The 26,232-nt window shown below is 41.8% G+C and overlaps 4 protein-coding genes across 7 annotated transcripts in view; 2 read left to right on the top strand and 2 right to left on the bottom strand.

Moving 5' to 3' along the window:
* The window catches only part of LOC120558880 (leucine-rich repeat-containing G-protein coupled receptor 6), a 37,237-nt gene extending 24,470 nt beyond the window's left edge, over positions 1-12,767 (top strand). The window contains exons 5-18 of the mRNA XM_039800206.1: positions 1,772-1,987; positions 2,164-2,235; positions 4,457-4,525; positions 4,974-5,045; positions 5,187-5,258; positions 5,714-5,782; positions 6,252-6,323; positions 6,611-6,676; positions 6,768-6,839; positions 7,308-7,379; positions 7,917-8,042; positions 9,457-9,611; positions 10,239-10,319; positions 10,460-12,767. Coding sequence (XP_039656140.1) covers positions 1,772-1,987; positions 2,164-2,235; positions 4,457-4,525; positions 4,974-5,045; positions 5,187-5,258; positions 5,714-5,782; positions 6,252-6,323; positions 6,611-6,676; positions 6,768-6,839; positions 7,308-7,379; positions 7,917-8,042; positions 9,457-9,611; positions 10,239-10,319; positions 10,460-11,715 — 2,470 coding nt within the window. The 3' untranslated portion in view covers positions 11,716-12,767. The remainder of the gene's footprint in view (positions 1-1,771; positions 1,988-2,163; positions 2,236-4,456; positions 4,526-4,973; positions 5,046-5,186; positions 5,259-5,713; positions 5,783-6,251; positions 6,324-6,610; positions 6,677-6,767; positions 6,840-7,307; positions 7,380-7,916; positions 8,043-9,456; positions 9,612-10,238; positions 10,320-10,459) is intronic.
* An 89-nt stretch (positions 12,768-12,856) lies between these two features.
* Positions 12,857-15,820, bottom strand: ube2t (ubiquitin-conjugating enzyme E2T (putative)). Of its 2 annotated transcripts, none has more exons than XM_039800266.1 (7): positions 15,671-15,820; positions 15,174-15,326; positions 14,983-15,052; positions 14,769-14,874; positions 14,568-14,666; positions 13,554-13,637; positions 12,857-13,172 (listed from the first exon to the last, which is right to left on the bottom strand). In XM_039800266.1, the coding sequence occupies exons 2-7, from the start codon at positions 15,280-15,282 to the stop codon at positions 13,056-13,058; spliced, it is 585 nt and encodes a 194-aa protein (XP_039656200.1). In that variant the 5' UTR covers positions 15,283-15,326; positions 15,671-15,820; the 3' UTR covers positions 12,857-13,055. The 2 variants fall into 2 exon arrangements, with proteins under 2 accessions (XP_039656200.1, XP_039656199.1); XM_039800265.1 differs by having other exon boundaries at positions 15,174-15,283; positions 15,671-15,818.
* An 836-nt stretch (positions 15,821-16,656) lies between these two features.
* zgc:194242 (uncharacterized protein LOC100005854 homolog) lies at positions 16,657-20,492 on the bottom strand. 2 transcript variants are annotated; one of them, XM_039800256.1, is made up of 4 exons: positions 20,374-20,492; positions 18,389-18,645; positions 17,916-18,096; positions 16,657-17,740 (listed from the first exon to the last, which is right to left on the bottom strand). In XM_039800256.1, coding segments are annotated over exons 1-4 (594 nt in total). In that variant the 5' UTR covers positions 20,375-20,492; the 3' UTR covers positions 16,657-17,585. The 2 variants fall into 2 exon arrangements, with proteins under 2 accessions (XP_039656190.1, XP_039656189.1); XM_039800255.1 differs by lacking the exon at positions 20,374-20,492 and adding an exon at positions 19,494-19,765.
* A 136-nt stretch (positions 20,493-20,628) lies between these two features.
* On the top strand, positions 20,629-26,053 carry etv7 (ETS variant transcription factor 7). 2 transcript variants are annotated; one of them, XM_039800235.1, is made up of 9 exons: positions 20,632-21,097; positions 21,430-21,577; positions 21,713-21,877; positions 21,964-22,140; positions 23,440-23,571; positions 23,696-23,836; positions 24,486-24,628; positions 24,772-24,872; positions 24,969-26,051. In XM_039800235.1, the coding sequence occupies exons 1-9, from the start codon at positions 21,065-21,067 to the stop codon at positions 25,132-25,134; spliced, it is 1,206 nt and encodes a 401-aa protein (XP_039656169.1). In that variant the 5' UTR covers positions 20,632-21,064; the 3' UTR covers positions 25,135-26,051. The 2 variants fall into 2 exon arrangements, with proteins under 2 accessions (XP_039656170.1, XP_039656169.1); XM_039800236.1 differs by lacking the exon at positions 23,440-23,571 and having other exon boundaries at positions 20,629-21,097; positions 24,969-26,053.
* The last annotated feature ends 179 nt before the right edge of the window (positions 26,054-26,232 follow it).

Genomic DNA, 26,232 nt, shown 5'->3' with positions numbered 1-26,232 from the left:
GCTGTTGTTTAGTTTGGTGCCATCAGTAGGAGACAGACAGTGTTTTGAGTCCCAACCCATAGGTTAAGCAGTGTAATCACCACTGATTACTTCCACAAGCCACATTAATCAATGTTACCCTGTTTTTATAGATTTGACTCTATGGTAGTGAAATATGCTCCTTCAAGTTCCTCGTTGTATAAAATGTTGGCCATCTGGAGAATTAAACCAGAGGAGGCAGGTCCACAGATCTCCTGGATCATTTAAGAGAAATTTCTCCTTCTGTCTCTATTTCTCTCTCCAGTAATCGTACCTCAGACTTTGATGTGATGGACAGGAAATAGTTGCTGCTTTATTGGCTTCTGTGGAACATTCCTGGTTCTGTCTGGACCTTCTGGAGACCTGGCAGGTCCACCCAGAGGAGCAATTATTATTTTGCCCTGGAGAACAGACCAGAAAGTTGAAGGGTCTTCCGTAGCTTTCATCCTGCGATTTGGGTCAGGGACAAACAATGTCCACAGTTGGAGTGCACAGGATGCACAAGGGCGATGTTTAGCACCGAAGAAAATGAGCACACGCTCAGGATGTAGACGAGATGAAAATTTCTTGAAGCTGTTTGTGTTTGCGCGTGCACATGTTCATGTGTATTTACATGTATGCTGGAGGGTGTTTCCCTGTGTGCCTGTGTGTGAGCATCTGCCAGTGTATACAGTTGCCTCTTCTGATGGAACATTCCCCTGAGGAGAAAAGCCCAGAGTTCAGAGTTCAAGTTCAGATTTCACTTTGATGATGCTGTTTGTTTAGTGAAGCCTCCAACGGGTGAGGAAGCTGAGAAGGAGCTCTAGCGCCAGAATCAAAGAACCACAGTGGAAGATTGATAAGGGAGGATGTTTGAAAGATGAACAAGAGTCAAGGAGGCAAAGGGGTTCGCAGCGGCTGGGAATGCATCAGTGAAGATGTAAGAAACAAAATGTGAGTGTGAGAGGGGCTGGAGGGAGGAGGAAAAGGAGATTGTGAAAGGCCAAAAGGAAGAATAGCGAGAGGAAGTGGTCTCAGCTTGTCAACTCTGCCCTGAGGGGATCATTCATCACTATGGACAGTATGTATGCATGTGTGCATTTATGTGTGTGTGTGTGTGTGTGTGTGTGTGGGGTGTCATAGTCCACACTTGTTGCCTGTGGGTTGAGGACACCAAGGGAAAGAGGAGACAAAGGTTTGTTTGGTTGAAGAGATGAAAGGCATGTGTTAGAACATTTGTGTGTGTCTGGTGTTGTGTTTGTGTATGAGTGGTGGAAACACCAATGACTGATAGCGACAGCGGGACTCCAATGGAAAGAGTGGAGGAGGCAGGAACAGCTGAAGATGCGTCTATAACTGTTCCTCCCTCCTTCCGTCTTTCCACTTTTCCAGGCATTGAGGAAAGTTGGCTTTACACAACATAAATAAACTGAGGTAGAATAAAACAAGCCCGTCAGAACCGTTCCTACACGTTTGTATCTGCATTTTTCTCATCTTACATTTCATACATGTCTGTGCTGGTAAAGCTAGCTATGGCTTAATTAGCATGGGAATAAATCATAACCAGGAGCTTTTAAGACGCTGCAGCAAAGATGAAAGGAGAATAAAAGATGTGTAATTCTCATAATAACCTTCCTGTAAGCCAAAGCGTTTCACTGCCACGATAAACAACCACTAATGCACGCACAAGCACGAATACACATGCACATAAGCAAACATACTGTACTTAGACTTGGTGATTATCTCGCTAAGCTCAGTTCCTCTTACCCTGCAGGCGTCTTGATGCTAACCTGTTGTCTGAGGTTCCGGCTGGGGCCTTCAGAGGGGTTCGCTCCCTGAGACACCTGTGGCTGGACGACAACTCCCTAACAGAGATCCCAGTGACGGCCCTGGACTCTCTGCCCTCCCTGCAGGCCATGACGCTGGCCCTCAACCAGATCACACACATCCCAGATTATGCATTCACCAACCTCTCCGCCCTTGTCGTATTGTAAGTGACATCTTGATTTGTTTACTTAAAACTCTCCTGGGTCTGGGTTTCTCAACTTACAAGAAAAAATGATTTGTTCCGTAGACTTAGAACAGGGCGGTGCTGATTGCAGGGTGGAAATGTTTTTGAGACAGTAATTTCTGATTTGTTGAAAAATATTTGTGGCCTTTCTCCAGGCACCTCCATAACAACCAAATCCAGAGCATGGGCGCGAGATGTTTTGAAGGTTTACACAGTCTGGAGACACTGTGAGTATTGCACAAACATGCACGCAGCAGGCAGGCAGGCGCACACACATTCACACACGCGCACGCATTCACACGCACACACACACACACGCAGGCATGCAAGCAAACTTTGTCTTTCTTCCTTAATATATTAGTTAAAGTCAGGCTGTGTCAAACAAATGGACCGCTGACCTTGTGTAGGGCAACCGCAAGGTCCCTGCCATCTCTCTCTCTGTCACACAAACACACTTATAAACGCAAGACATTTTTACTATCTTGCACACGCACACAAGTGATTTCATTTAATAGGCCCAAATAAGTACCTCCTCTGTTTCCCCAAACACTGTGATGAGAAAGTATCAGCAAGTATCAACATTCCTTCTGTAGGGTCATCTTCACCACAATTACATTGTCTTAGAATAACTAAGATATATGAAGAATTTACTGAAATATAACTTCAAAAAGGTCATATAACCAAGAGCCACCAATTTACTCATGTTTTGTTTTCTGTTTGGTGTTGGAAAATCTGAAATGAATGTGTTCTTATAAATCTTTAATACCAAGTGTGCCAAAGAATACTGTAGGAGGAATACGTGTAGCGCTAATTCACAAAGTCATAATGATTAATGTCCTGGTAATTTCAGCAGGTGCTTGAACGTTGTTCAAAACCACAACCAAATGAACAACAGGAAAGTGAAAATGAAAAGTTCGTCTTTGATTGCCTTGAAGTAACATCAACGGATTCTTCTGTGTTTTGTAAAAATAATTGCTCAGCAGCGCTGAGGTCAAATATGGCTCAGCGTGGCTACAGGAGAGTTGTTGAGCGTACGTGCCGTAGCTTCAATAACTGGATCCTAACCACACACCACTGTGGAAACCGCAGGAAACTGACAGCCTCATGAAAGAGGTGGAGAAAGAAAGCGAGACAGTGCAACTATGTCTCCTGCAAAATTCATGGTGGTCTGATGAAAACACAGTTACTGGCATGCTGCTTAACAACCTGTTGAAGTGTAAAAAAATCATGCGTTTCTTTTTATGAGCATGTGTGTGGGCACATGCGTGTGCGTGTGTGTGTGTGCGCAGATAAGCAAGTACTTCTGCTGTGCACTCACAAGAGTATGACCCGCTTAACACTCAACTTAAAAGCCATTATCCATGCTGAGAAATGTGAGGGAACAGGGTTTAAGTCAGGGGTGCCATGCTTAAGAGGATGAAGGGAAACTAGAGAATGAGAAAAAAAAAAGAATGGAGTTCTCTGGACCAGAATAGTGTGTGTTAAAGTGTTTGGGCCGTCAGCGGTGAGGAGAGACAGATGATTCAGCGGGTAAGACGACAGGTGTCATTGACGTAGGGATTGCGCTGGTATGAGGGGTTAATCTCTCACAGCGGTCTCGCTTATGAGAAATATGAGAGACCATCTGCATCACTACAACCCTCCCCAACCCCAAGTGTGTATTATAAAATCATTACTACGAGGAGCCATCCAGGGGACTGCTGGAAGACTGTGTCTGCAAACAAGACAGAGCAGAAACAGACAGACAAATATTTCACAACATCCACTGATGCTTGGGGAAAACACACACACACACACACACACACACACACACACACACACACACATACATTATCTAGAAGTACTTCATCAAAGGCATTTTTGCTGTCTAATTGAAAAGAATAAAAACAAATCCAGTTGGCTATGACTGAGTACTTTTAGATATCCTTTGACCTGGACGGCTAAGAATATTCAAAGACAGCACGTACACCCAGGCACATGTCTTAATATGGCAAAGGACATACTATGTATGCACAAACATGCACACTACACACTTTTCCCATGTACACAAGCACATGTCCAGTTCATTCTCATACGCAGACAAGAATTAACAGTAAAACTCCTTTTCCTGCCACCTGCGTAGGAGCTGTGTCAACTATACTGTATCATTGGTTGTTTTGATCCAGCGTTTCCTTGGAAACTAATCAGACACAGACCTAAATAATCAGGTCAGAGCAGCAAAGATCAAAGGTCAAATTCAAACTTCACACTCTACAGCTGTCAGCCTCTCAGAGCGGAGATGAAATGCCTGCGCATACATATGCAATCAGGCACACGTTCTCACGTACGGAAATACAGAATATCATATATGGTTGAACTATGATTGCAGAGAAATAAAACCTCCATCATGCCTTGGCCTTTTTCAATAAATTATGTAATCATGACTGATTATCTTACTGTCTCTCTCAGGGATTTAAACTACAATGATTTGCAGGAGTTCCCTGTGGCCATCAGGACACTGAATAAGCTTCAGGAACTGTGAGTACACACATATGCACACACACACACACACACACATACACACACACACACACACACCTGCCTGACATGACTATCGTGGTTGCGTTATCCCAAGTAATCCCGTTAAGTGATTTTAATGTGGCACTCGGATACAATCTCTCTCGCCCTAAGCAGGTGCTGGCTACACACCCACGCACCCACTCGCCTGCACGTACACACACACAAACCATGTTTTCTCTCAGCTTCAGCAGATGTTCCGCGGCGTGCATATGTGACACAGATACAGCATATGTGTGCGTGTTTACATCTCATTTATCCAAAAATGTTTTTCAGCTGTGCAATGGCAGGTGCAACATGAGGACATATGACTTGCCCAAACACACACAAATACACACACACATGGGCGCACACACACAATTAGAAACATAGAAACTGTCTGACTAACAGTATGTTTTTATATTTGCAGGGGCTTCCATAACAACAATATCAAAGCCATCCCTGAGAGGGCCTTCGTAGGAAACCCTCAGCTCCAAACCATGTGAGCTTAATGCTTAATGTGCACATACTGTTAGATAAACACAATTGCTATTTCATGTCAACATCATGTACAGTGCAAGTCATTCCTCTAAACAAATTCATCTGAATATATCCAAATCAATTTTCAATTTCTTTCTTGCAGTCATTTCTATGAAAACCCCATCCAGTTTGTGGGAAAATCCGCTTTCCAGTTCTTACCTAAGTTGCACACACTGTGAGTATGCGGTCAGTAGGAACCATTCCAGTGAGTTAGCCCAAACACTGTTTAAATCATCCTCCGTCCCTAGCAGTGAGAGTTGAGTGGACATGTGTAATGGCCTACTGACTGATGTTGTGTTAGCCTATTGCTGTGCTCTGTGCTGATGTGGTAAGAGAGAGTGTGTTGTAAGAACATGTTGAATGGTGTGACTTATGATGTCTTGTGAGACAGCCAAAACAGCTTGTGTTGATGTTGGAGGAAAAGTATGATGGCTAAAATGAGCTGTTAGACAAGGTTGTGTGTGTGTGTGTGTGTGTGTGTGTGTGTGTGTGTGTGTGTGTGTGTGTGTGTGTGTGTGTGAGAGAGAGAGAGTAAGAGAGAGAGAGAGAGAGAGAGAGAGAGAGAAGAGAGAGAGAGAGAGAGAGAGAGAGAAAGAGAGTTTTCTGACACTTTTCTCCCTGATGCTGCAGTTCCCTTAACGGGGCAACCCAGATTCAAGAGTTTCCCGATCTGAAAGGAACCACCAGCCTGGAAATTTTGTGAGTTCTCTTTTACCCCCCCTCTCCCCACACTACACACTCACACACACACACACACACACACACACACACACACACACACACACACACACACACACTACTACACACACACATGGAATTATATCACCACATACAACAGCAAAGAATGTGAAAAGACACTGAGGTTGATGATGACAGATATGTTTTCCTTGACATACATAAGAGAAATTAAGTGGAGAGAGACAAGGATAAGCAGGAGAAAAATAAAATAAATATATAATGTGTGTGTTTTAGGATTCTAGGAGAGAAAGAGACAGAACAGCACACTCAGAAAAGTTATAGGGAGGGGTAAGCTAGTTATGCCAGCCAGTAATAGTTTTGGCAAACCTAAACAGCTCCCTGTCTGACCAAGTTAGACTCACAGGACTGGGGGATCCTTTCGCCTGCTTGCACTTCAACAATGATCAGAGGATTCTCCTTTTCTCTACAGGACGCTGACTCGGGCCGGTCTCTCAGCCCTCCCTCTGGATCTATGTGAGCAGCTGCCTCGCCTTAGAGTGCTGTGAGTACACACATGGGGGGGAGAGAGTAAGAGGTACAAAAACTGATACACAAAACCCAACTGTGGAGAGTTGTGCCCCCAAGCAATCATTTATACAATCACAGTGCTATGAAATCCAATCACCCCCAAAGGAAATTATTGTCCTGCTATATTGCCTTGCTCACAGAGCTGACTGTTCCCTGAAATAATCCTGTCACCCCCATAATTTCCCACGCTATAAATCCACAGCTGGTCACTGTGTTTACGTGTGCCTTGTGTGTGTGCTTGTGCTTTCGGTATTGTTGTAGGGAGCTGTCCTACAACCAGATTGAGGATCTGCCCAGCTTTTACCGCTGCTCTGCACTGCAAGAGATGTGAGTTTGCGCACACATATGCATCAAAATGAAAGATTTTATCTGTTTCCCAGCACTTTTTACATAGTTCTGTATGTATTCTTCTCAACAGAGGGCTACAACATAACCAAATCAGAAGGATAGAGTCAAGCACCTTCCAGCAGCTCACCTCTCTAAGAGCACTGTAAGTCAACCTTTGTTGTAACTGTTCATTTTCTCCCACGTCACGCATTTATCATCTAGATCAGTGGTTCCCAACCTTGGGGTCAGGACACCACCAAGGGGACACAAGGTATACCTGAGGTTTCATCAGATGATTAACATGATAGGAGAGAAGAAGAAAAAATGTAATCCTTTTACAAATATTTTTCCTTTGAGCTTTTTTCTTGTGAAATACTAGTCTACCTCTAAAACATATCGAAATGAAACAATCTGTGCAGGGTAAATCAACCATAGTATGATGAGATGTCACAAACAGACGTGTCATAAGCATATACAGTAAGGTTGCAAAGCATGGGTCAAGATCAAATTATGTAGACTTTTATTATGACCTATTACTGACATCTAGCGGTGATCAAGCTACAACATTCAATGTGCAATTACAACTCATTTTAGTCCATTTCACTTCACTTTCATTCATTTTTTCTGTCAGGGATCTGAGCTGGAATATGATTGAGTGGATCCACCTGGATGCCTTCGCCTCGCTTCACTCTTTGATAAAACTGTGAGTGAACACAGATACATTACTATCACTTTGACTTTTCTCCCATTTATCTGGTCCTGCAGTGTCACTCTTCTCCCCTAGAAGGCATGCCGAATTTGTGCATCTTTAATTAAAGTTAAGCCATACGTATGTCAGAGCCTTCGCCTTACACAAACACCACATTTGACTGTGTGTGTCACAGAAAAAGTGTTGTCTTTGGCTGAGTCTACAGAGAACACTGATATGCATTTATTGTTTGAAAAACCCCTGTGTGGCCAGGAGATTCATCTCAGGTCATGCCAATACAAACTGCTTCATTGTGTGAAGACTGGTTGAAGTATGCATAGCTAAACAAGCAGATACACTGCATCTGACAGGAAGTGTTATCTGGAGGGAATCTGATAGAGCCTTGTCTGAACAGTTTTAAATATATCTGAGAGACAAGGTCTTTTTGTTACCGAGGACGACCCTCGGCAATATGTGAAATGAAAACACGTTTTACACTGACTTAGTCTGATCTTAAACCCATGTTTCTTTCTCAATTTCTTTCTATCTCAGGGATTTGACTGAGAACCGTCTCAGCTCACTACCTTTTGCCGGTTTGGGGGGTTTAACTCATCTCAAGCTGAGGGGAAACACAGAATTGTATGAGGCCTTCAGTCCTGATTACTTCCCCCGTATGAGGTAATACACAAACACATCATTATGCATTCTTTTATTGTTTTCTTAGTTAATGTTTACTTTGTGTTTTGGTCTTTTCATCCAAAACTTACATAGAGGGACAGTTCAGATTTTTTTTTAAGTGGGGTTGTATGAGGTACGGTCAGCATGCCCCCAGTTTAGATAAGCAGGCAGTAGTACTGACATGGAAGCTAAGCAATGTACTGCTGTTGACGGGGCAGCAGCAATACATATTTTAACAACCTAAAACAACAATATCGGTTAAAGTGTACTCTATATTTTGAATATTTTCACCACTTTACCTTCCCATCACATAGCTCTTTCCAACGGGGAAGTAACTGAATGAGGCAGTGGTAGACCAGCAACTCGCGCTCTGTGAGGTAAAATTATTGTTTTTTTCAAAGGAGTCTGGTGGCTTTAAAGAGAACATGGACGTAACTGCTTTAGTTCCCCGTTGGAAAGGGCTGTCTGACAGCAAGATAAAGCGGTGAAAATATTCTAAATATAGCGTACACTTAAACCAATATTTATTTTATTATTTTATTATTATTTTATTTTAGATGACTAAAATACATTATGCTGCTGCCCACTGCACAGCAGTGCATTGTTTTGTTTCCATGTCGGTACTCCGGTCTGTTTCTCCAAACTTGGGACGTGGCGACCGCCATCTTCTGTAGGTAATACACTGAACATAAGTACCTCATACAACCCCACTGCAAAATATCTGAACTATCCCTTTAAGATGATAACTTACCAGATGTGTAACCTGTGGCTGTAAGGGACAATGCATCACTTACCATCCCTTAAATTATCCTTCCTCTCACAAGTTTCTATTAACAGCTTTAATTTACCAAAAGCAGCCAAGGTTGACAAAAAGCTAATTACACTGTATCCCTGCAAGCCATTCCTGAACTGAACTTCAACAATGAGGAAGCATTTGTCAGCAGCAAGTTAAATCTTGTTACAAAGATCCCTGAAGGCCTGAAAAGGTGCAGTGAAAATGGAGTGATTTTCAAAGACATAGGAGATGGCAAGTGATCATGTGCCAATGTCAGTTACTATAGCACATCAAAACAGAACTCCTGGCAGAAGGCCATTTCAAAAGCATGTACAGTAAATTTCGGTGTACAACCATCTACAATAAAGTCAGCTAATCCAGACTTTAGAAAACTGAGTTTCACCTATGTGTTGCTTATAGATGATGGGTAGTTTTGCTAGATTTTTCATATGTACTTAGGAGCAGATTCATAAGCCCTGGCGGAGCTTTGAAACGTTATGTAAATATCCAATATTGTATGTAAAAGCTAAGCTGGTAATGCTCAAGCTCACATTAAAATGAACATCACTTGTTAAACCATCTGCTGTGGTATTGTTTTTGCTGATCTATTGTCAATACTGTTCCATCTGTTTGTTACAGGGTAATAGAGATGCCTTATGCCTACCAGTGCTGTGTGTATGGTTCCTGTGATAGCTACAAGCCAGTAGGCCAGTGGGACACAGAGCAGAGCAACACTGATGAGGACCTACACAAAAGGACTGTAGCCATGTACCCTATCCATGCTGACACACACTGTAAGAAATTTACGCCATTACGATATCTGTGCGAGCATATATGCAGTATAAAACACACATGGTACACACCCCGGGCAGGGTGGGGTAAAGTAATAGACAGAAATCTGAGCGCCATATGTCTTTGCTCATTGACGAATTATTGACACAAGCCCACTTGAAACATGTCGGAGCTTCGCTGAAACCACAGCTATCTGGCAGCTGATGCACACTTTCACTTGAGTGTTGACCCCTCCGCACATTCCTGTGGCAACCATAAAATTTAAACACCAATAAACCAAAATTAGGTTGAAATTAAAACCATTAAACCTACGCCATTAAAGCCGAAAATAAACAATTGCAGGGTGTACCAAAAGATACAATAACAAAAGATGACTGAACCATAACATTTCACTGATTAACATTGATTCACCTTTAATTATTAGAAAAACAGTCTTGATGATCAAATCCAATGCAAGTGCCAATTATGTTCTACATTTTTTTTTATTTCATGTGTAAAAGAATGTTAGATCGCCTTCTTTATCACACCAGTGTCACGCACAATCTAACATGCATATACTGTGTACACTTACACATGCAGAATAAGCTGTCATAAAAACCTTAGCTAACCCTGGCATTGCTTTATTTAAGATGACCCTGACCTGGAGGAGTTCCAACTGGAAATAGAGGAATCCAAACTACAGACCAGTGTCCAATGCACACCCACTCCAGGTAACGTGAATTACACTTTCAGTGATGAGGATCAAGCTGGCTTTATGATTGTTTTGTCATAACTACAGTGTAAGGAAACTAAGGCATGAATTCACTGTTTACAGTTCTACAGCTACAGCTGATGATTTGTGTGTTTGCAGGTCCTTTCCGTCCCTGTGACTCTCTGTTGGGCAGCTGGCTGGTTCGTTTGGGCTTGTGGTCCATCTCCTTGGTGTCTCTTCTGGGGAACTCCCTCCTGCTCCTCTCCCTCTTCGGCTCACCCGGCTACCTGTCACCTCTCCGCTTCACTGTGGCCTGCATGGGTGCTTCCAACCTGCTGACGGGTGTGTGTACGTGCACCCTAGCCCTTGTGGATGCTCTAACCCTGGGAGAGTTTGGTCATCACGGTGCCCGCTGGGAGGGGGGTCCTGGTTGTCAAGCGACGGGATGGGTCTGGGTGTTTGCATCGGAGGCAAGTGTGTTGCTGCTGACTCTGGCAGCTGTGCAGTGTGGCGTGAGTGTGACATGTGCCCGTGCCTATGGGAAGTCCCCATCCCTTGGGAGTGTGCGCACATGTGCACTTTTCTGCCTCACTGTCTCCCTCACTCTTGCTTCTCTCCCACTGGTAGGAGTAGGGGAGTACAGGTCCTCACCTTTCTGCCTTCCCTCACCCCTGCCACCCCCATCCTCTAGACTACCATCCTCCCTGGGCTTTCCCTTGGCGCTCATTATGATGAACACCCTGTGCTTGCTTATAGTCACAGGCTCATACATCCGCCTATACTGGGAGTTACTTAGGGGAGAGTGTGAGGGCCTGTGGGACTGCGCTATGATCAAACACGTTGCCTGGCTAATATTCACAAATGGCCTCCTCTATGTACCAGTAGCTTTTCTCTCCCTCTGCTCCCTCCTGGGTCTCCTCTCTCTGGGCGAAGAGGTGTTAAAATCAGTTCTCCTGCTTCTCCAGCCCCTGCCTGCCTGCCTCAACCCCCTCCTCTTCCTCCTCTTCACACGAGACCACTCCCAGTTTTTCTTCTGGCCTCACCCCAAAGCACGACCACAGCTACGCCGGGATCGCACCCTGGACTCGCTGGTTTCTGTGGAAACAGAGAAGAGCTCCTGCTCCGATTCGTCGACACAGGTGTCACTCGCTGATGCTGACGCCCTTTACAGTGGGGGGTCCTCTCTCCAACCACGAATGGATCCAATCAGATTTTCCCACTGCTCCTCTACTTCCTCTGTTCCTCTCATCCCTTGCCAGATACCCACTCCCACAGCCAAAGAAAGAGACAGAGTGACAGGAGGAGGGAGCCTGAATGACGATGAATGTCTGAAGAGTTTGGATCAAGATGTGATTTATAACACTTGCCCTCTGTATCACTCTACCATGACTCCCTCTCTGAACTCTCATCCATGAGCCTCCAAGCTAGCTGTCTGATTAGCTGGGACACTATAGACACTTAAAAGGACCACCATCAAACAGCAGCAGTAAGACCAGCTCTGGGTTTTCAATCCTCAAGCACCTCAGAATGAGAGACTGTAGAGTACTCTAGGGAAGTCTATGAGAACACAAGGTGCCTCTGAAAATGAAGAGTGCAACTAAAAGTTCCATTCACAGTTAAGACTATTAAAGGAAACACCACAATACACGTCTGTTAAAATAAAGGACAATTTCAGACACTACCCAGTGGACTGCTTCAGTCATGGACTCACATGACAAAAGAAAAAGCTCCAATAAAAGCTGTCAACTACATGGAAAATCAAATCCATGGTTTACCCAGGGGGAATTGATTTAGAACCAGTAGAACTTTAAGTGTAAATGTTTATACTGAAATGTGATCATGACACATGCAGCTTAGAGGTTACAGATTGTTTGGTTATATTTTAAGTGGAGTTATCTCATTTGTTTTTGTAATGTTTTTGTAATGTAAGTTCAATCCTATCGCTAAAGGTCTGTTTCAAAGAAAAGGAGTCATTATCAGACACACCGGGACATTTTTACCAGAGTAAGCTAACATTTTTCATTCACAGAAATGTTACTCCGATATATTTCTTTACAACTGTTTTAATAGCTGTTATGAGAATGTTTTTTTATGTAGCAACAAAATGCAACAGGTAACAGATCGCACAATAGTTTACATGATTTTGTCACAAATATGCAAATCTTCCCAACCATCAACAAGCAGTTATACAGACTTAATGGGATGTAGCTATCTTTCTACAGACATTAAAGTAGGCTAGCGATATGTACAATGTAACTACCTCTGAACTAGCATGGTATTGACTCACTACAGCCTTATGATGTCTGTCACCCTTTTTATATGATAAACAGCAAATATATAATTTTATATTAAAAAAATAAATCCTTAGTTTGTAAAATAAACTTGCTATTTAGGATGTACATACTTTGTATACAACTGGTAAGCATATGTTTGAATAAAATTATCTTCATACTGTATACACCATCAACCACTGTGCTTCTGCTACTACTGTGAAACACACCTCCACATCACGCAAGTCAAGGTATTGTATATAATACATAAAATTAGTTTGATCAATTAGTGTTTACAATAAACTTTAATATCACAAAAGAAACGATACATATAAATATGTGGGCATTTCTGGATTAAGATGAGGAATGCATACATAGAAAAAGGAAGTTGGTATAAGCACTAAATTAAAAATGTAAATTGCCTTGTATAAGGCATGGTGGCTCTGTAGAAGAGAGACCTGTGGCTCTAACAAGCAAGATAGAAACTACACACAGGTTTTCTTTGCTGGTTCCTCTGCCTCCTGCTGTGTACCAAAAGCCTCTCTTTTGCGAGATGAAGCTTTCTGATCTGGAGTATTTTCTTTGTTGGCCTCCACGACTCCCTGAACAAAGACAGATACAAACTATTTTAGATAATGACAGTATTGCCCATAAATACTCCTACACATCCCTAAACTGAGAATTATGAAATATGGGGGTGACATTTTAATAATACAACAGTATGCATCACTTTGTTGCAAGTTAATATTAAATTAGTAGACAACATTCTACCAAGGGACCACAGCACCACCTTGTGGGCAACATATATCACTACACAGAGCTAGTACAATGACAGCGCTGTGGAGCAAGTGACAATAATCATGTCACCCACTAGGAATAATGGAGCCTACCTGAGGTCAGTACATAATATTAAAAATGAAAACTGTTGCAATCATGAACAGTAAATGTTACAACTGCTTCACCCATAGACCAGAGAGCCTTACCGTGTTCTTCTGAACAGCATGTTCTTGTGTCCACTTCCTGGCCTTCTCCGTGAACAGCTGTTTGTTGTATTTGAACTCTGATGACTGCATTAAAAAAATGTAAACATCTCTTTACATGTGTATCCGGCGGAGATACGCAATTGACCACAGTATCACAATTCAGATGCTCTCTACTGCAATATGAAGCAATATAGTGGTCCCCTAATACTGTATCTGAAGTCTCTTTCCCGAAATTCAGCCTTGGTGCAGAATTACAGCCACTAGAGCCAGTCCCACATTGAACTTTCCTTAGTATGTGCCATTTCTATGTCTGTAGCTATTAAGGAGGAGAGGGGGGCAAGGAGGAGAGGGGGGGCAAGGAGGAGAGGGGGCAAGGAGGAGAGGGGGCGTGGGCCTTGAGCGACTGCCACTTTGCTCTTTTGAAAGCCATGATGTCTCTCTCTCATGGGTGGGCCAAATTATCTGGGCGGGCAAAGCAGAGAAAGGGGCGGTAACCTTGTTCCTTATGACCTCATAAGGAGCAAGATTCCAGATTGGCCCATCTGGGCTTTCATTTTCTCAAAAGGCAGAGCAGGATACCCAGGGCTCGGTTTACACCTATCACCATTTCTAGCCACTGGGGGACCATAAGCAGGCTGGGGGAACGCATATTAATGTTAAAAAACCTCATCAAGTGAAATTTTCATGCCATGGGACCTTTAAGACCGCAAGAGGCTGCATTTTTGTGACAAGAGGTAAAGGTGTTTCAGACTGATATCTAAAGTTATTCTGGCATTTAGCAAAACATCTGGCTTACAATAAAAATACATACTGGAAAGAGTATTTGAACCATAGTGTTATTAAGTTCTCAGCTATTCTAAAAAAAGGTTTTTGCAAAAGCCCTATTGTCACTTATATTTGTATTAGAATATTCACAAAAACAAATAAAACCACCACATTGTTAATGTGTGTCAGAGCCATGCTACTCTAGCAGATAGTATGATATCTGTGAATTAAAGATTGTGTGATACTCACTATATCGGCCATGAGTGGGTCATCCGGATTGGGCTCAGCCATGAGTAGCTGAATGGAGGTGAGGACTGTAGAGATGTTTAGGGATGGCTTCCAGGCACCCTGAATAATACAAAATAATAATTAATAAGTTTGACAGCAGACAAACAAAACCAGATAATGCATGTGAATCATAAACAACTTTTAAAGGTAATACGTTTCAACCTTTGGCGGGAGTTTGAGGGCATCATGGCAGATACGCCCTGAATTGTCAATGTTTGGGTGGTAGATGGGGGTCAAGAATCGCATTTTGGGAGGCTCAAATGGGTACCTACAAGAAGAAAACAGCCAAGTCAGTCATACTTGACTGCAGTTAGGCGTTTATAACGTCGAAATGGGACAGAGAACATATCAATGTTAAAACGTTGAGATAATGCACCTCTCCGGGACCTTGATCTCCAAAAGGAAGAGTCCACCTTCATATGGGGTCCCTGTTCCACCCACTATCTCTGTAAACCAGAGGAAGGAAAAGAGAATACATGGTTGATCAGATAGATAAACCACATATTTACTTTGTCGCATGTGGTATATTCCTGAGAACGAATGCAGTATTAAGCTGAGAATACTTACGTGCCCGCAGGTCGTCTACCCGTTCCTCGGTCTGCCAGCATGTTATTCCGGGAGGAGGCTCTGTGCTCAGCATCTGAAGTTCACGCTTCAAACGGGAAGCCTTCTGCATTCTGCAGAGCGGAGAATGGAGTGAACGGGCATAGGTGTATATATCTATGGTGAACGGGAATGAGTCGTGATTAATGCAACACTAACGAATTGGTGATATTTTGGTACCTCGTGTATTCATGTAGGCCTATTCGTTTTGACCAGACAGAAAATATCAACTCGCTTTATAAAGTTACATTACATTACATGTCATTTTAGCTGACGCTTTTATCCAAAGCGACTTCCAGTTCATGAACGTTAGCTAGCTAGCTAGCTAGCTAAGTTAGCTCTAACGTTAGGCGTTCAATCAAATGACTACGGAAACATCTTAGTAGGCGATGTCTTTTAAAGTCCAATAACCACGCCGTAGTCAACATAAAATATTGTTTACTCGATATTATATCACTTACTTTTGTCACGCTTTAACAATTGTGGTTCACTTCACAACCGCTTTTACAGCTCAACTTCATGTGTTTACTTCACAGAACCGCCCGAGAAGACCTGAGCTGTTTTGGATTTCCCTCGCCCTACGTCATCAACACCGCCCGCATTCAACTTCTTCTGTTTTATCGGCGATTTGCAGCTAACCGGAGCACGATCGCCACCTACCGTAGAATCGCTTGGTGTTAGACATACAGTCTATGGCGTTAGATACCGGTAAAGATAGAGAGTAGCCTGTTGTCTTAAAATAAAGTTTGAACATGAAACGGCAACGCCTGGCCTGTTGGATATGCTTGTAAAAAAACCATGCCTGTATATATCATATAGGCCTATCAAACAAATATCAATGTAAGCATACATCATGTCTTTTTATGAGCTCAGCACTTAAGGAAATCATTCCACCTAACTAATGCTCAGAAAGGTTAGGAGATTATCTCAAAAGCCGCCACCTTGCTTACTTCTGAGATTCATTCCTGGGCCTTCTAGCTACAGCTTTTAACTTTCTCATTATCATCTGCTTACCAATCAAAATACTTAAGTTCTATCTTATCTTAGTTTGGACTTCTGTGACAGTTGATGTATGGACTTAGTCCTGTGGTGGCAGATATCCCGATGAGCCAGCAGCTTGTCAGGCAGAAATTGACAGCACTGGGAAAACTGTAAGAAAACGCTAGCTAACACTAATCACTTAGAATGCTGAGAAGCTCCCTATAGAGCCTGTTTGTACAGCCTCCTGCAGCACAATGCTACAAATCTAACTAAATGTACAGTCAATAGTACTTTCCCTCTAGCTGGTCAGCTAACAGAAAATTGTTAAAAAAGAAAAACTTCCCTTGAACCCATGCTTGAACATCCTCATGCAAACTAATGCAACCTGATCTCACAGATATATGTAAAATTTGCCATGGCAATTTTGTAATCCCACTTTGACAATGAGGAACGAGAGAAACATCTCTTACAGTATTGTCACACCTTTAATGCTCAGAGCATGGTACACAATGCAAATGTTGGTTTGCTCTCTCTCTCTTTATACCTTGGCTTGGTCCTCCCCCGCTGATCAGGGTGGTTTCTTTCATTCAGTGTTTTGCATGCCTTTGTTTTCAAGACAAAGGGTCTATTCAGCCAAAGGTGAATTGTCTGATGACATCCAAGTGGGAAACACCTAAGTATTTACAATCAGGTCAAGATTCCGTGCATACGATACTATATACTTTATCATCCCCTTAGGGAAATTTGTTTTGGACCCCCAGCTGTACACATGAATAATGCGCTGACAGTTATAAATAATAAATAAATAAAAAATCCAGCACCAATTGTAGGAGTCACAGCAATAAACTGCACATAAAGTATTGCACACATCCCAAAGGTAAAAACATGTTGAATGTAACACATACAGTATTTCCTTCACCCCCCAGTAAAACAACCATGAAACTATTGCAAAATCCCTATGGCTTCAAGCAGCATTGTTTAAATGTTTAACAGAGGTAGGAACAAATTCGTTTTTAAAATGGTTGAGGTTTACAGCGAGGGACTCTGCATTTTCTGCCAGAGGGCAAGAGCTCATGTTCTGTGTGGAGGATATGTGATGGGCCAGTCACTATCCTCTGAGCTTGCCTAAGAACAGACGTTCGTAAACCGACTGGAGGGACTGGTGTTCATTCCTCTCCATCAATTCAGTTATTAAACAAAAACAAATAATCTGTATTGTATTTAATTGTATATCTGTGTTTGATTTATTTTCATTCAGGCATTTCAAATCTGCCATAGAGAGGAGAACCAATTTTCCAAAGTACCATTAAGAACAATTAAAAATCACATTTAAAACCAGATATTAAATATAGGCTATAATACGCACAATCTCTTACTTGCAGTTTGATTTCAATCTCATTTTGAGGCAGTGGCATAGATAGCCTGAAAAGTAATGTTTTTATGCTGTTTGTCTTCCATTCTGACATCAGTAAAGCCAGAGTCTCTTAGAGCTGTCATGTAGGGCTCCTGGGGCCAGTTTGACAGCCTCAGCGTGGTCACCATCAAGCCTCCTGGGTGGGTTCAAGAGTGAAAAGAATTAGTGACATTTGTGCAGAGAAGCATTGCTAAAAGACAATGATTGCTCAGAGAGTCACACCTAGGAGCAAGGTAGTAAATCACAAAACCATTTGAGACAACAAATGTGCCTGGAAAATAAAGTCTTACTGTTACAACGTCATGTCCTACCTGGTTTCATTACCCGGTGTATCTCTGTGGCTCCCTTCTCAAGGTCAGACCAGAAGTAGTAGCAGTTACAATGAAAGACTTTATCCACAACACTGTCTGCCAGAGGCATTGCTTCTACATCACAGTGGTATAGGGTCACTTTCCCACTGGCCACAAAATCCTTCATTCGATCACTTGCCATCTTTAAGAGAAAAAAGAGAAATATTACTATTACTTTTAAATTAATATTATTACTATTCCAAAAGTGAGTAATCTTAATAAAATAAACTAGTAGTCTTCTCAGCTTTTGTTTGCCTGCTTGCCAATGGTTTCTCCTATCTTTTCTTATTACTGTTACTTACAGAGGCTTCGGTTCATATGTGGCTGGTTAAGGAAGGCTTTAGTTAGTATTAGTTTAAGACATCAAGACATGCATGTGATAAACAAACTTAATTTAAATACTTTACTCTACTCTGTCAGTATTTATACTTCACCTGATGCATGTATGCCGAGTAATCCACACCTATAAGGCGGCCTGTGGGCTCTGTGAGCAGTTTGGCTGCTGACTGCAGACCATGACCCGGGCCGTGACCCAGCTCCAGCACTGTGTCCTCAGGTCGGATCCCACACAGCTGAACCGTATTCTCCTCAAGAACGCGGTTGCACACTGTGAGCAACTTACTGATCAGCCACCCTGCCACTGATCGTGTCGGATGGCCAAACTCTTTCACTATTATTTCAGTCCACTTCACTGGAGAAATATGACAGAAAATACTTTTTTATACGGTTGGCTGGAAACTATTTCAGGAATTTACAACCATGAAATGCAATAGACATCTTTGTAACTAGCATGGTTGAACCCCTTTAAGTTAATGTTAGTGTAAAGTGTGACTAATACATAACTAAAATTAAAAAATAATGCTTCGATAGAAACTGCTTCCACTGTGGCTTAACTATTGAGTATGTTTGTCTCAAATAATACTTGCCTGGATACACTTACCAGCAGTGGTATGCTACAAAACTTTCTTTGGGCTGGTGCCCCACTGAATGCAGCTGGTGCCCTTTTAATTTTTTTGCCCATCACAGCTGGAACACACCGGGCGCGTAGCGGCGTGGCGTAGATAAGTAAATTGTGCGCCTGGCCATTCACACCTGACGCGTATTTCTACGCGCCGGTCAAAAGACAGAGACAGGCGGAGGGTGGAAAACTGTGGTAACTGTTGCCTATATAATGTGTGTGTGTGTGTGTGTGTGTGTGTGTGCGCGCGTGTTTCTCTCTCTGTCCGTCCGTCGGTCTCTCTCTCCTTGTGCCTGATCGCATCTCGCTGTGAGAAGTGTGTCACGCACACACACACACACACACACACACACACTTTATGCCTGTGGTGTGTTCCAGCTGTCAGTCCGCCACTGGATCTGGATGTCACTCAACACCACAGCAGGTTAACAGCTAGTTAGTGAGAGAACACATTGGGTCAAGCCATCTGAATGAATCATATCTTTCTAACCACAGAACCACATTTTAACAAAATTATGTATGTGTACAAGTTTCTGATGTTAAAAGTATATACACAGTACAGTAGCCTGAACAAAACTTACATTTGTCAGTTGTGCTGTCATGTAGAAAGGTGAAATAGTGGTTTGGTGATCTTAAGTGTTCTTTTATGGGCTGAAAATGTCTCCCACTTCTTAAGCCTAATAATACTTGCAATTTGCAATTGAAAATATTCATGACAAATGTTCTAACAGTTCCTGTGAAAAACATGCGAGTCCTTTACAGTAGGTCAGCACACTACAAACATATGATGATCTAGAACAGGGGTCACCAACACGGTGCCCGCGGGCACCAGGTAGCCCCCAAGGACCACATGAGTCAGGCCTGATCTAAAAATGAAAATTGAATATTGATATTATCCGTTTCCCACCTTGTTAAGTCATTGTTGATAATTATTGTGAGAAATCATTAACATGATCAGTGTCTTCACATAGATGAGTATCATTAATCATTAATAATCATATATAACTAAAGGCAAACTGAGCACATTTGTCATTTCAGAAGAGTGTATCAAACTGGTAGCCCTTTGTATGACTCAATACCCATGAACTAGCTCTCAGTTTCAAAAAGGTTGGTGAACCCTGATCTAGAACATGATTAAATGCTGTAACGTTAGATTAAACTGGTACAGTATATACATTAGTTACAGTACAGTAAAATGCAACATAAAAATGAATATACCAGTCATAAATCCATGTAAAACTACCCAAGAGTAGGCTATAATATACAGTGCTAATGTTAACTAGCATACATGTATGCTAGTTAACATTAGCACTGTAACATGAAACAGTTACAGTAAAATGAATAGGCTACACATTACTACACGAGTCATATTAGTCCAAAACACCATTTCGTTCCTTGGGAGTGTTTTAACACTAACCACTAAACTTAACTAACGTTAGTCGTTTTGGTACCAAACTTAACTGTCTTTGAGCTCTTTCTGTATCCCTTACAGCCATAACCTTGCTCCTCCTGTAAATCTGTTTGGAGGACTAGGAGCTCTTCTTCTTCATCTTGTAAATGATGGCAGTTTACACCCTACTAGGCGTCTTACTGCCCTCCTCCGGAAAGGAGGACCTCAGGACTATTTCTGGCGCACGCGCGGCTCTGTCCTGTAGTCTGTCTTTCTTTTATCCACACTCCCATCGGGTTTTTTTTATGACACGCTTGATTTTTATTTATTTGCACAGAGTTTGTCATTTAAATATTTAATACGCGATAGCTATAACAGTTTTTTCCCCCTTAGGCCTACTCAAATTTATATAAGATGTCATTTACACTAAGCTCCCAAAAATATGCTGCTTTGTTGCGCTCTTATCTAGTGCAGTCAAATGTTGTTGGACATGTCCTCAGCCGTTGCTTCCTCCAATCGGCCTATCTTGCACACACCCCCTGCAAGGATTATGTTTCTTTCGTTTTCATTTCCCGGAAGGATCGAATGTGAAAATAGTGGAGTTTTATTTCTTCGAAAGTTATCCTTTCTTTATTCAATATGGAATTTGGGGAGATTTGACCTGCAGTGTATTTTATTCATTGGAAGAGTTGTATACCTGCTTATAAGGAAATAATCGTTTGTTTGCTTTTTCGGACAGTCGAACAGATAAAGAACATTTCCATGGAAAACGTTTCCCCCTCACCTTTGGACAAGGTAAGTAAAGGTCACAGGAGAAACCCGTTTGACAACGTGTTGTCTTGAAAAAACAAACAGGGAGCCTACGACTATATTTTTCCACGTCACGTACACTTAAACACATTTCCTTATTGCAAATAATTTTGTGCGTAATTTTTTTGTATGAAAGGTACAATACAGCTAAAGTTGTTATTATTATTATTATTATTATTATTATTATTATTATTATTATTATTATAGTTAACCTTTAGGAAAACGGTTTTAAAAATACTTTGCATTGTTGTTTCTACTGCCACTAATTGGTGTGTACAGTATTTGTACTTATGGGCATATGTGTGGATGTTTTGCAGCAAGAAAACAGAGAAACCAGTCCTCCATCCATAATGCAGGGAAAGCAGGTCAACGTTCCTCTGAGTGTGCATCACTCACCGCCTAACCAGCTTCCCTTGGTTAGTCCCCCCACACAAGAAGACCTGTGGCATCTACCTGGACGGCTGCGTGAGTCAAACTCTATTACCTGGAAGATAACACTCCATCAATAACATGCAGCAGAGTAGACAGTAGCAGCCTCTACTAAAGCACAAACGCCCCCTATAACGGTGTGTTTTTGAATGATGTGTATCTGCTTTCTAGGAATAAACCCATCTCTGTGGGACAAGGAGGATGTTGCCCACTGGCTCCATTGGGCTCAGAGAGAGTACTCACTGCGCCGGCCTGAAAAAGGACACTTTGAGATGAACGGTCGAGCCCTGTGCCTGCTCACCAAGGAGGACTTCAGACGCCGCTGTCCCAGCTCAGGTAGAAATGAGTGTGCATGCAGAAAGAGAGTGTGCTGACTGGTTTTATGTCTGCGTTTTCATATGCTCCCCTCTTAATTTCTATAGGTGATGTTCTGTATGAGATCCTACAGTGTGTTAAACAGCAAAGGAGGACTGTTGTTTGTGACCCCCAAAATTCGTCTCCCTCCCTGGCAACTGGACCCATCCAGAGCCCAGACAGCTGCCAGATACCCCCTCATAGTGTCCAAGAGCCTCAGCCCCCCACAGTCAATGACACCCAAGGTAAGCAACATCTTGGATTACATTTTAAAATATAGACAGAATCATTTCTCAGTAGCTCTCATTATACTCAAACACAGCACAGATAACGCATTAACAGGACAATACAGATACAGACATACAGAGAAACAAACACATCAAGCTAAACAAATATAATAAAAGTGTCACGTACTGTACAGCATGCAGAGTGTATGGTAGTGCAAAGAACACATACATACTGCTACTTACACACAGTTGATTGTGTGAGTGTGTGTATCAAATCAAACTTGTTTATCCTGGTTAGATTGTAGGCGTGATTACTTCCTGATCAGCATGTGCTTAATACATCCATGGTGCAAACACATCATGCAGGAATGCAAGCTCTCTTAATGTTTGTTTTACTGTACTTGTGGGGACATCCATCAGTTTCTTATTCTCTATTCTATAATCTGTGAAGTTCAACCCTGACCAATGCATGCCTACCTTTAACCTTTATGTTAGTCAAATTAATTTAAGCTTGCACTATTCTCAGTATACTCACATGTATAGAAAACCTATAGTAAAAGCTACATTTTAAATGACTAGCAAGGGTTGAGGGTATAGGCATGCATTGGTGAGGGTAAAGAAGTAACCACAATGTCAGATGACATGTAATAGGTCTGCGTTCAAAAATGTAAATAAAACAGTAAAATGAATGATGGTCAGGTTCAGGATGTTAAATTGTTGTAAGCAGCTTTTAATGTTGTTAATGGTCCAGATGTTACAGTAAGAAGAAGTTAAGAAGGTAGTTTAGTAAACTGCAATGCATGATATATGTTTTGAATGTTAAACGTTTATTTGCAGCAGCACCCATCAGATAAATGTGGAGGACCAAAAAGCACAATCTTTTCATATACATTTGCAATAAATAGAAATCTAAAGTACTAGCATCTCAAACGGTGCATTAGTACAGTTCTGGTGTAAATTAACTTTGCTAATTGACACTTCTGGTTATGACATTTGATCCGTCAGCAGAGGAATACAAATTTCTCTTCGTTTGTCTTGACCATAAAAAAGGTGCTTTCCATAAGAAGTAGGATGTGTGCCAGTGGGTGTGCTGTGGTTACCTGGAAACCAATGATCTTACAACTCCAGAGTCCAAAACAATGACTTGGTTTTACTGTATGTAGTCAAGTGTGTGTCGTACATCGCATTTGTCTTTTCTAAGCCCATAAATGTGAAATTCATTTATTAATTAATTTTAATTTAAGCTGTTGTACTGTAAAATCACTTTTGCTTTCAGTTTAGTTTTTTGTCACAGTTCCTCATATTTCTCTCTGACAGTTTCCCTTAGTTTCACCACTGCAGCATTGGCAGCTGTTGTAACCACTGTGACCAGCCAGCCGGAGCCCATGTCACCTCTCAGAGATCGTCCCTTGATCTTTTACACTTACCCTGCTCCACTGACACATACTAGTGGGTATAACAAACGGCAGTATCAGAAATACAGTGCCTTGCCACTGTAATTACTTGCTGTGATGCCTGAGTTGGTGTCCCTTTCTCTTTCTTGCTCTCTGTAACCTCCTTCTCTCTCTCTTAGATGGATCAGCAGCTGTCCCTGTGTTGCCCCACAACCCAGTTCAGTGTCCTCCCCAAACAGAGAGTGTCCTCCAACCGCTCAACCTGTCCAGTCGAGAGAAGCCAAGGAGCGCAATGCACAAAGCCAACGGCCGAATCCCAGGTATATTCATTTATTTTCAATTTGCCTTATTTACTTGGAAAATATACATACACATATGTAGTTTGTTCTAGAGAAGGCACGCAGATATGTAAAACATTGGAAATCCTTAAAAAAAAACCTTTGTGACCAAAGCAAAAGCAAATTGTGACCACTAGGGGGCAGAAGAACTCCAAGATACAAGTCTGATACACTGTCCCAAGTTCTCAGAGCAATATATGCAAAAATCAGGTGCTCTTTTGTAAAGGTTAAGTCCAATACTTTGCTATAACATTTTTCTTCAGCCACATTTTTTACTCCAGCTGTCCTCTATGTCAATCTGGGTTTGTCTGTGAAACAGAGCAAAGAGCAACACAGACCAGAAAACCTGAAACAATGAACTGAAAGTGAGTCTGAGCTGCAAATCACTTCAGACATGTAGGATAAATCCAGAGGCATTTTATTCTCTTGTAATATCGAAAATATCACTTAAAGCAGCTTTAAGAGTGGCAAGCTTACAGATGCATACATGCTAAGATATGAACAAGGCTTTGGAGATGCATTTGAAAATGAATCCTTTGTATTATGGCTACTTAATAGAGCTTTACATACCATCATTGATGATAGTAGTATACATTTTGGCCTGTCTTATTGCTGTTTTTATCATGGCCAGAATGCAGACTGCTGTGGGACTATGTGTATCAGCTACTGTGTGATGACCGTTACCAAGAATACATCCGATGGGAAGACCAGGACAACCTGGTGTTCAGGGTGGTGGACCCAAACGGACTGGCGCGTCTCTGGGGAAACCACAAGGTGAGCAGTGAGCACCCAGGTCTGTGTGGTTGATCTTACAGGGGAAATAAACACATAGGTGAAGAAAACACAACCGCAAAAACAGGGAGCAGAGTCAGTGTTTTACCACAGGCCCTTGATGATGTGTGATCTCTTTTTTACAGAACCGAGACAATATGACCTATGAGAAAATGTCCCGGGCTTTGCGGCACTACTACAAGCTCAACATCATCAAAAAGGAGCGAGGACAAAAACTTCTCTTCAGGTGTCTGTCCCTTTTTCTTAGTCTCATTCTCCTCCTGTCTTTTCCCACAAAGACACACACATTTATTGTTATTGCCTCTTGTCTGACTCCCCTCAGGTTTCTGAAACTCCCACAGGACACCAAGAGAGCGCAGGCTGACCCTGCCGTGTCCCTGGAACACACTCCATCTCAGAACGGAGATTTTCCAGACAGCAGTCCTACACATGAGTTCAGTGAGGACCATTTTGAGGTTTCCCCTGATCGTGCTTCTCCACTAACCTGACGCACCACATGATTTGTTACACAGAACCATCTGAGAAGCCGTCATTGGAAACTGTTTGGAAAAGGGCGGGCCCTTTAAAAAAAAAACTGGTAGATGAGGAGTCTATCACGTCCACAATTGTTTTTTGAACAATTGAATTGTCGTGGTCATCACACACACCTAAACCACGTCTGTAGCTGCAAATGCATTACTTGAAGCCTGATAAGAAGGATTTTTGTGTAATATGTGATTCAGCGATTCCCACGTGATATCGCGAGAATCCAGCTGGCGTGAAAGGTAACTTCTCCACAGCATCCTCAATAGAACAGAAAACTATTTATTAAATGTCCTAAACACAATACAACAACACAAATGATTACAGACTATAATATAGATGTGCTCAGAAAATAACCCATGCATGTACAGGCTTAACAAAATGCACTGTATTTTTTTAGTTTTTTCACAATGATATTGCTTTTCGTTTTGCTGTGAATAAAAGTATCTATCAATGGGATCAGAACAAACACTAATATTAAGGGGCGAGGAAAACTCTGAAAGACATCACATCAATATTCAAATGGGAAAAGGATCATAATAACTTAGATTTCTCAGGCTTGCTCAACATAACCGCAATACAACAGATGCACTTATTTTTATATACTATATACTGAAGGTCTTGCAGGTACTGTAGGTGTTGGAAATTACGTTGAAATTGCAGATTGTTGTTTAAATAGGAAGAGGCAGGGTGAAGTGATTTTGTTTGTGTTCATACAAAAACATATAGTGTTGCTGGTTAAATGCCAGTTTGTACAGTTTTGTTTTGTTTTTACAAATTGTTTGCTTAATCAACCTCAAGATGAGGTATTTGTTAAGTTGCATATAGCATAAGTTGGTATAGCCTAGACCTATGTTAATTGTCAATGTTTTTTCTGCTTTGTAAAATAAACATTTTGTATTGCATATTTTGTATGCCCTGGTTACTATTAGTCTGAATAATCTAGTAGGCCTATTTGGTAATAAAAGTTGTGAATAACATTCAGCTTTGCAAGACGTTAACGATCTTTGCCACCCCAAAACCTCAGGAATTATGTAAATGGGTTAGCAAAACAAAAACAGGAG

Source organism: Perca fluviatilis, chromosome 5, assembly GCF_010015445.1.
Source record: "Perca fluviatilis chromosome 5, GENO_Pfluv_1.0, whole genome shotgun sequence".
In the NCBI taxonomy this organism is placed as follows: domain Eukaryota; kingdom Metazoa; phylum Chordata; class Actinopteri; order Perciformes; family Percidae; genus Perca; species Perca fluviatilis.
Note: the sequence above shows the minus strand (reverse complement) of the source record. Positions and strands in the feature narration are given on the sequence as shown.

Bases quoted from the DNA above. Each gene is read 5' to 3' on its own strand.
- ube2t (XM_039800266.1), bottom strand. From the start codon at position 15,282: ATGCAGAAGGCTTCCCGTTTGAAGCGTGAACTTCAGATGCTGAGCACA. The intron at 15,053-15,173 runs GTAAGTATTCTC...TCTGGTTTACAG, and splicing joins GGTAGACGACCTGCGGGCAC to AGATAGTGGGTGGAACAGGG. The intron at 13,173-13,553 runs GTAAGGCTCTCT...GTCTTTGTTCAG, and splicing joins ATGCTGTTCAGAAGAACACG to GGAGTCGTGGAGGCCAACAA.
- etv7 (XM_039800235.1), top strand. From the start codon at position 21,065: ATGGAAAACGTTTCCCCCTCACCTTTGGACAAG. The intron at 23,837-24,485 runs GTATATTCATTT...TATCATGGCCAG, and splicing joins AGCCAACGGCCGAATCCCAG to AATGCAGACTGCTGTGGGAC. The intron at 24,873-24,968 runs GTGTCTGTCCCT...GACTCCCCTCAG, and splicing joins GGACAAAAACTTCTCTTCAG to GTTTCTGAAACTCCCACAGG.
- zgc:194242 (XM_039800255.1), bottom strand. From the start codon at position 19,659: ATGTTTTTCACAGGAACTGTTAGAACATTTGTCATGAATATTTTCAAT. The intron at 18,646-19,493 runs GTAAGTTTTGTT...ATATTTCTCCAG, and splicing joins TGACAGCACAACTGACAAAT to TGAAGTGGACTGAAATAATA. The intron at 17,741-17,915 runs GTAGGACATGAC...GAACCCACCCAG, and splicing joins ACACCGGGTAATGAAACCAG to GAGGCTTGATGGTGACCACG.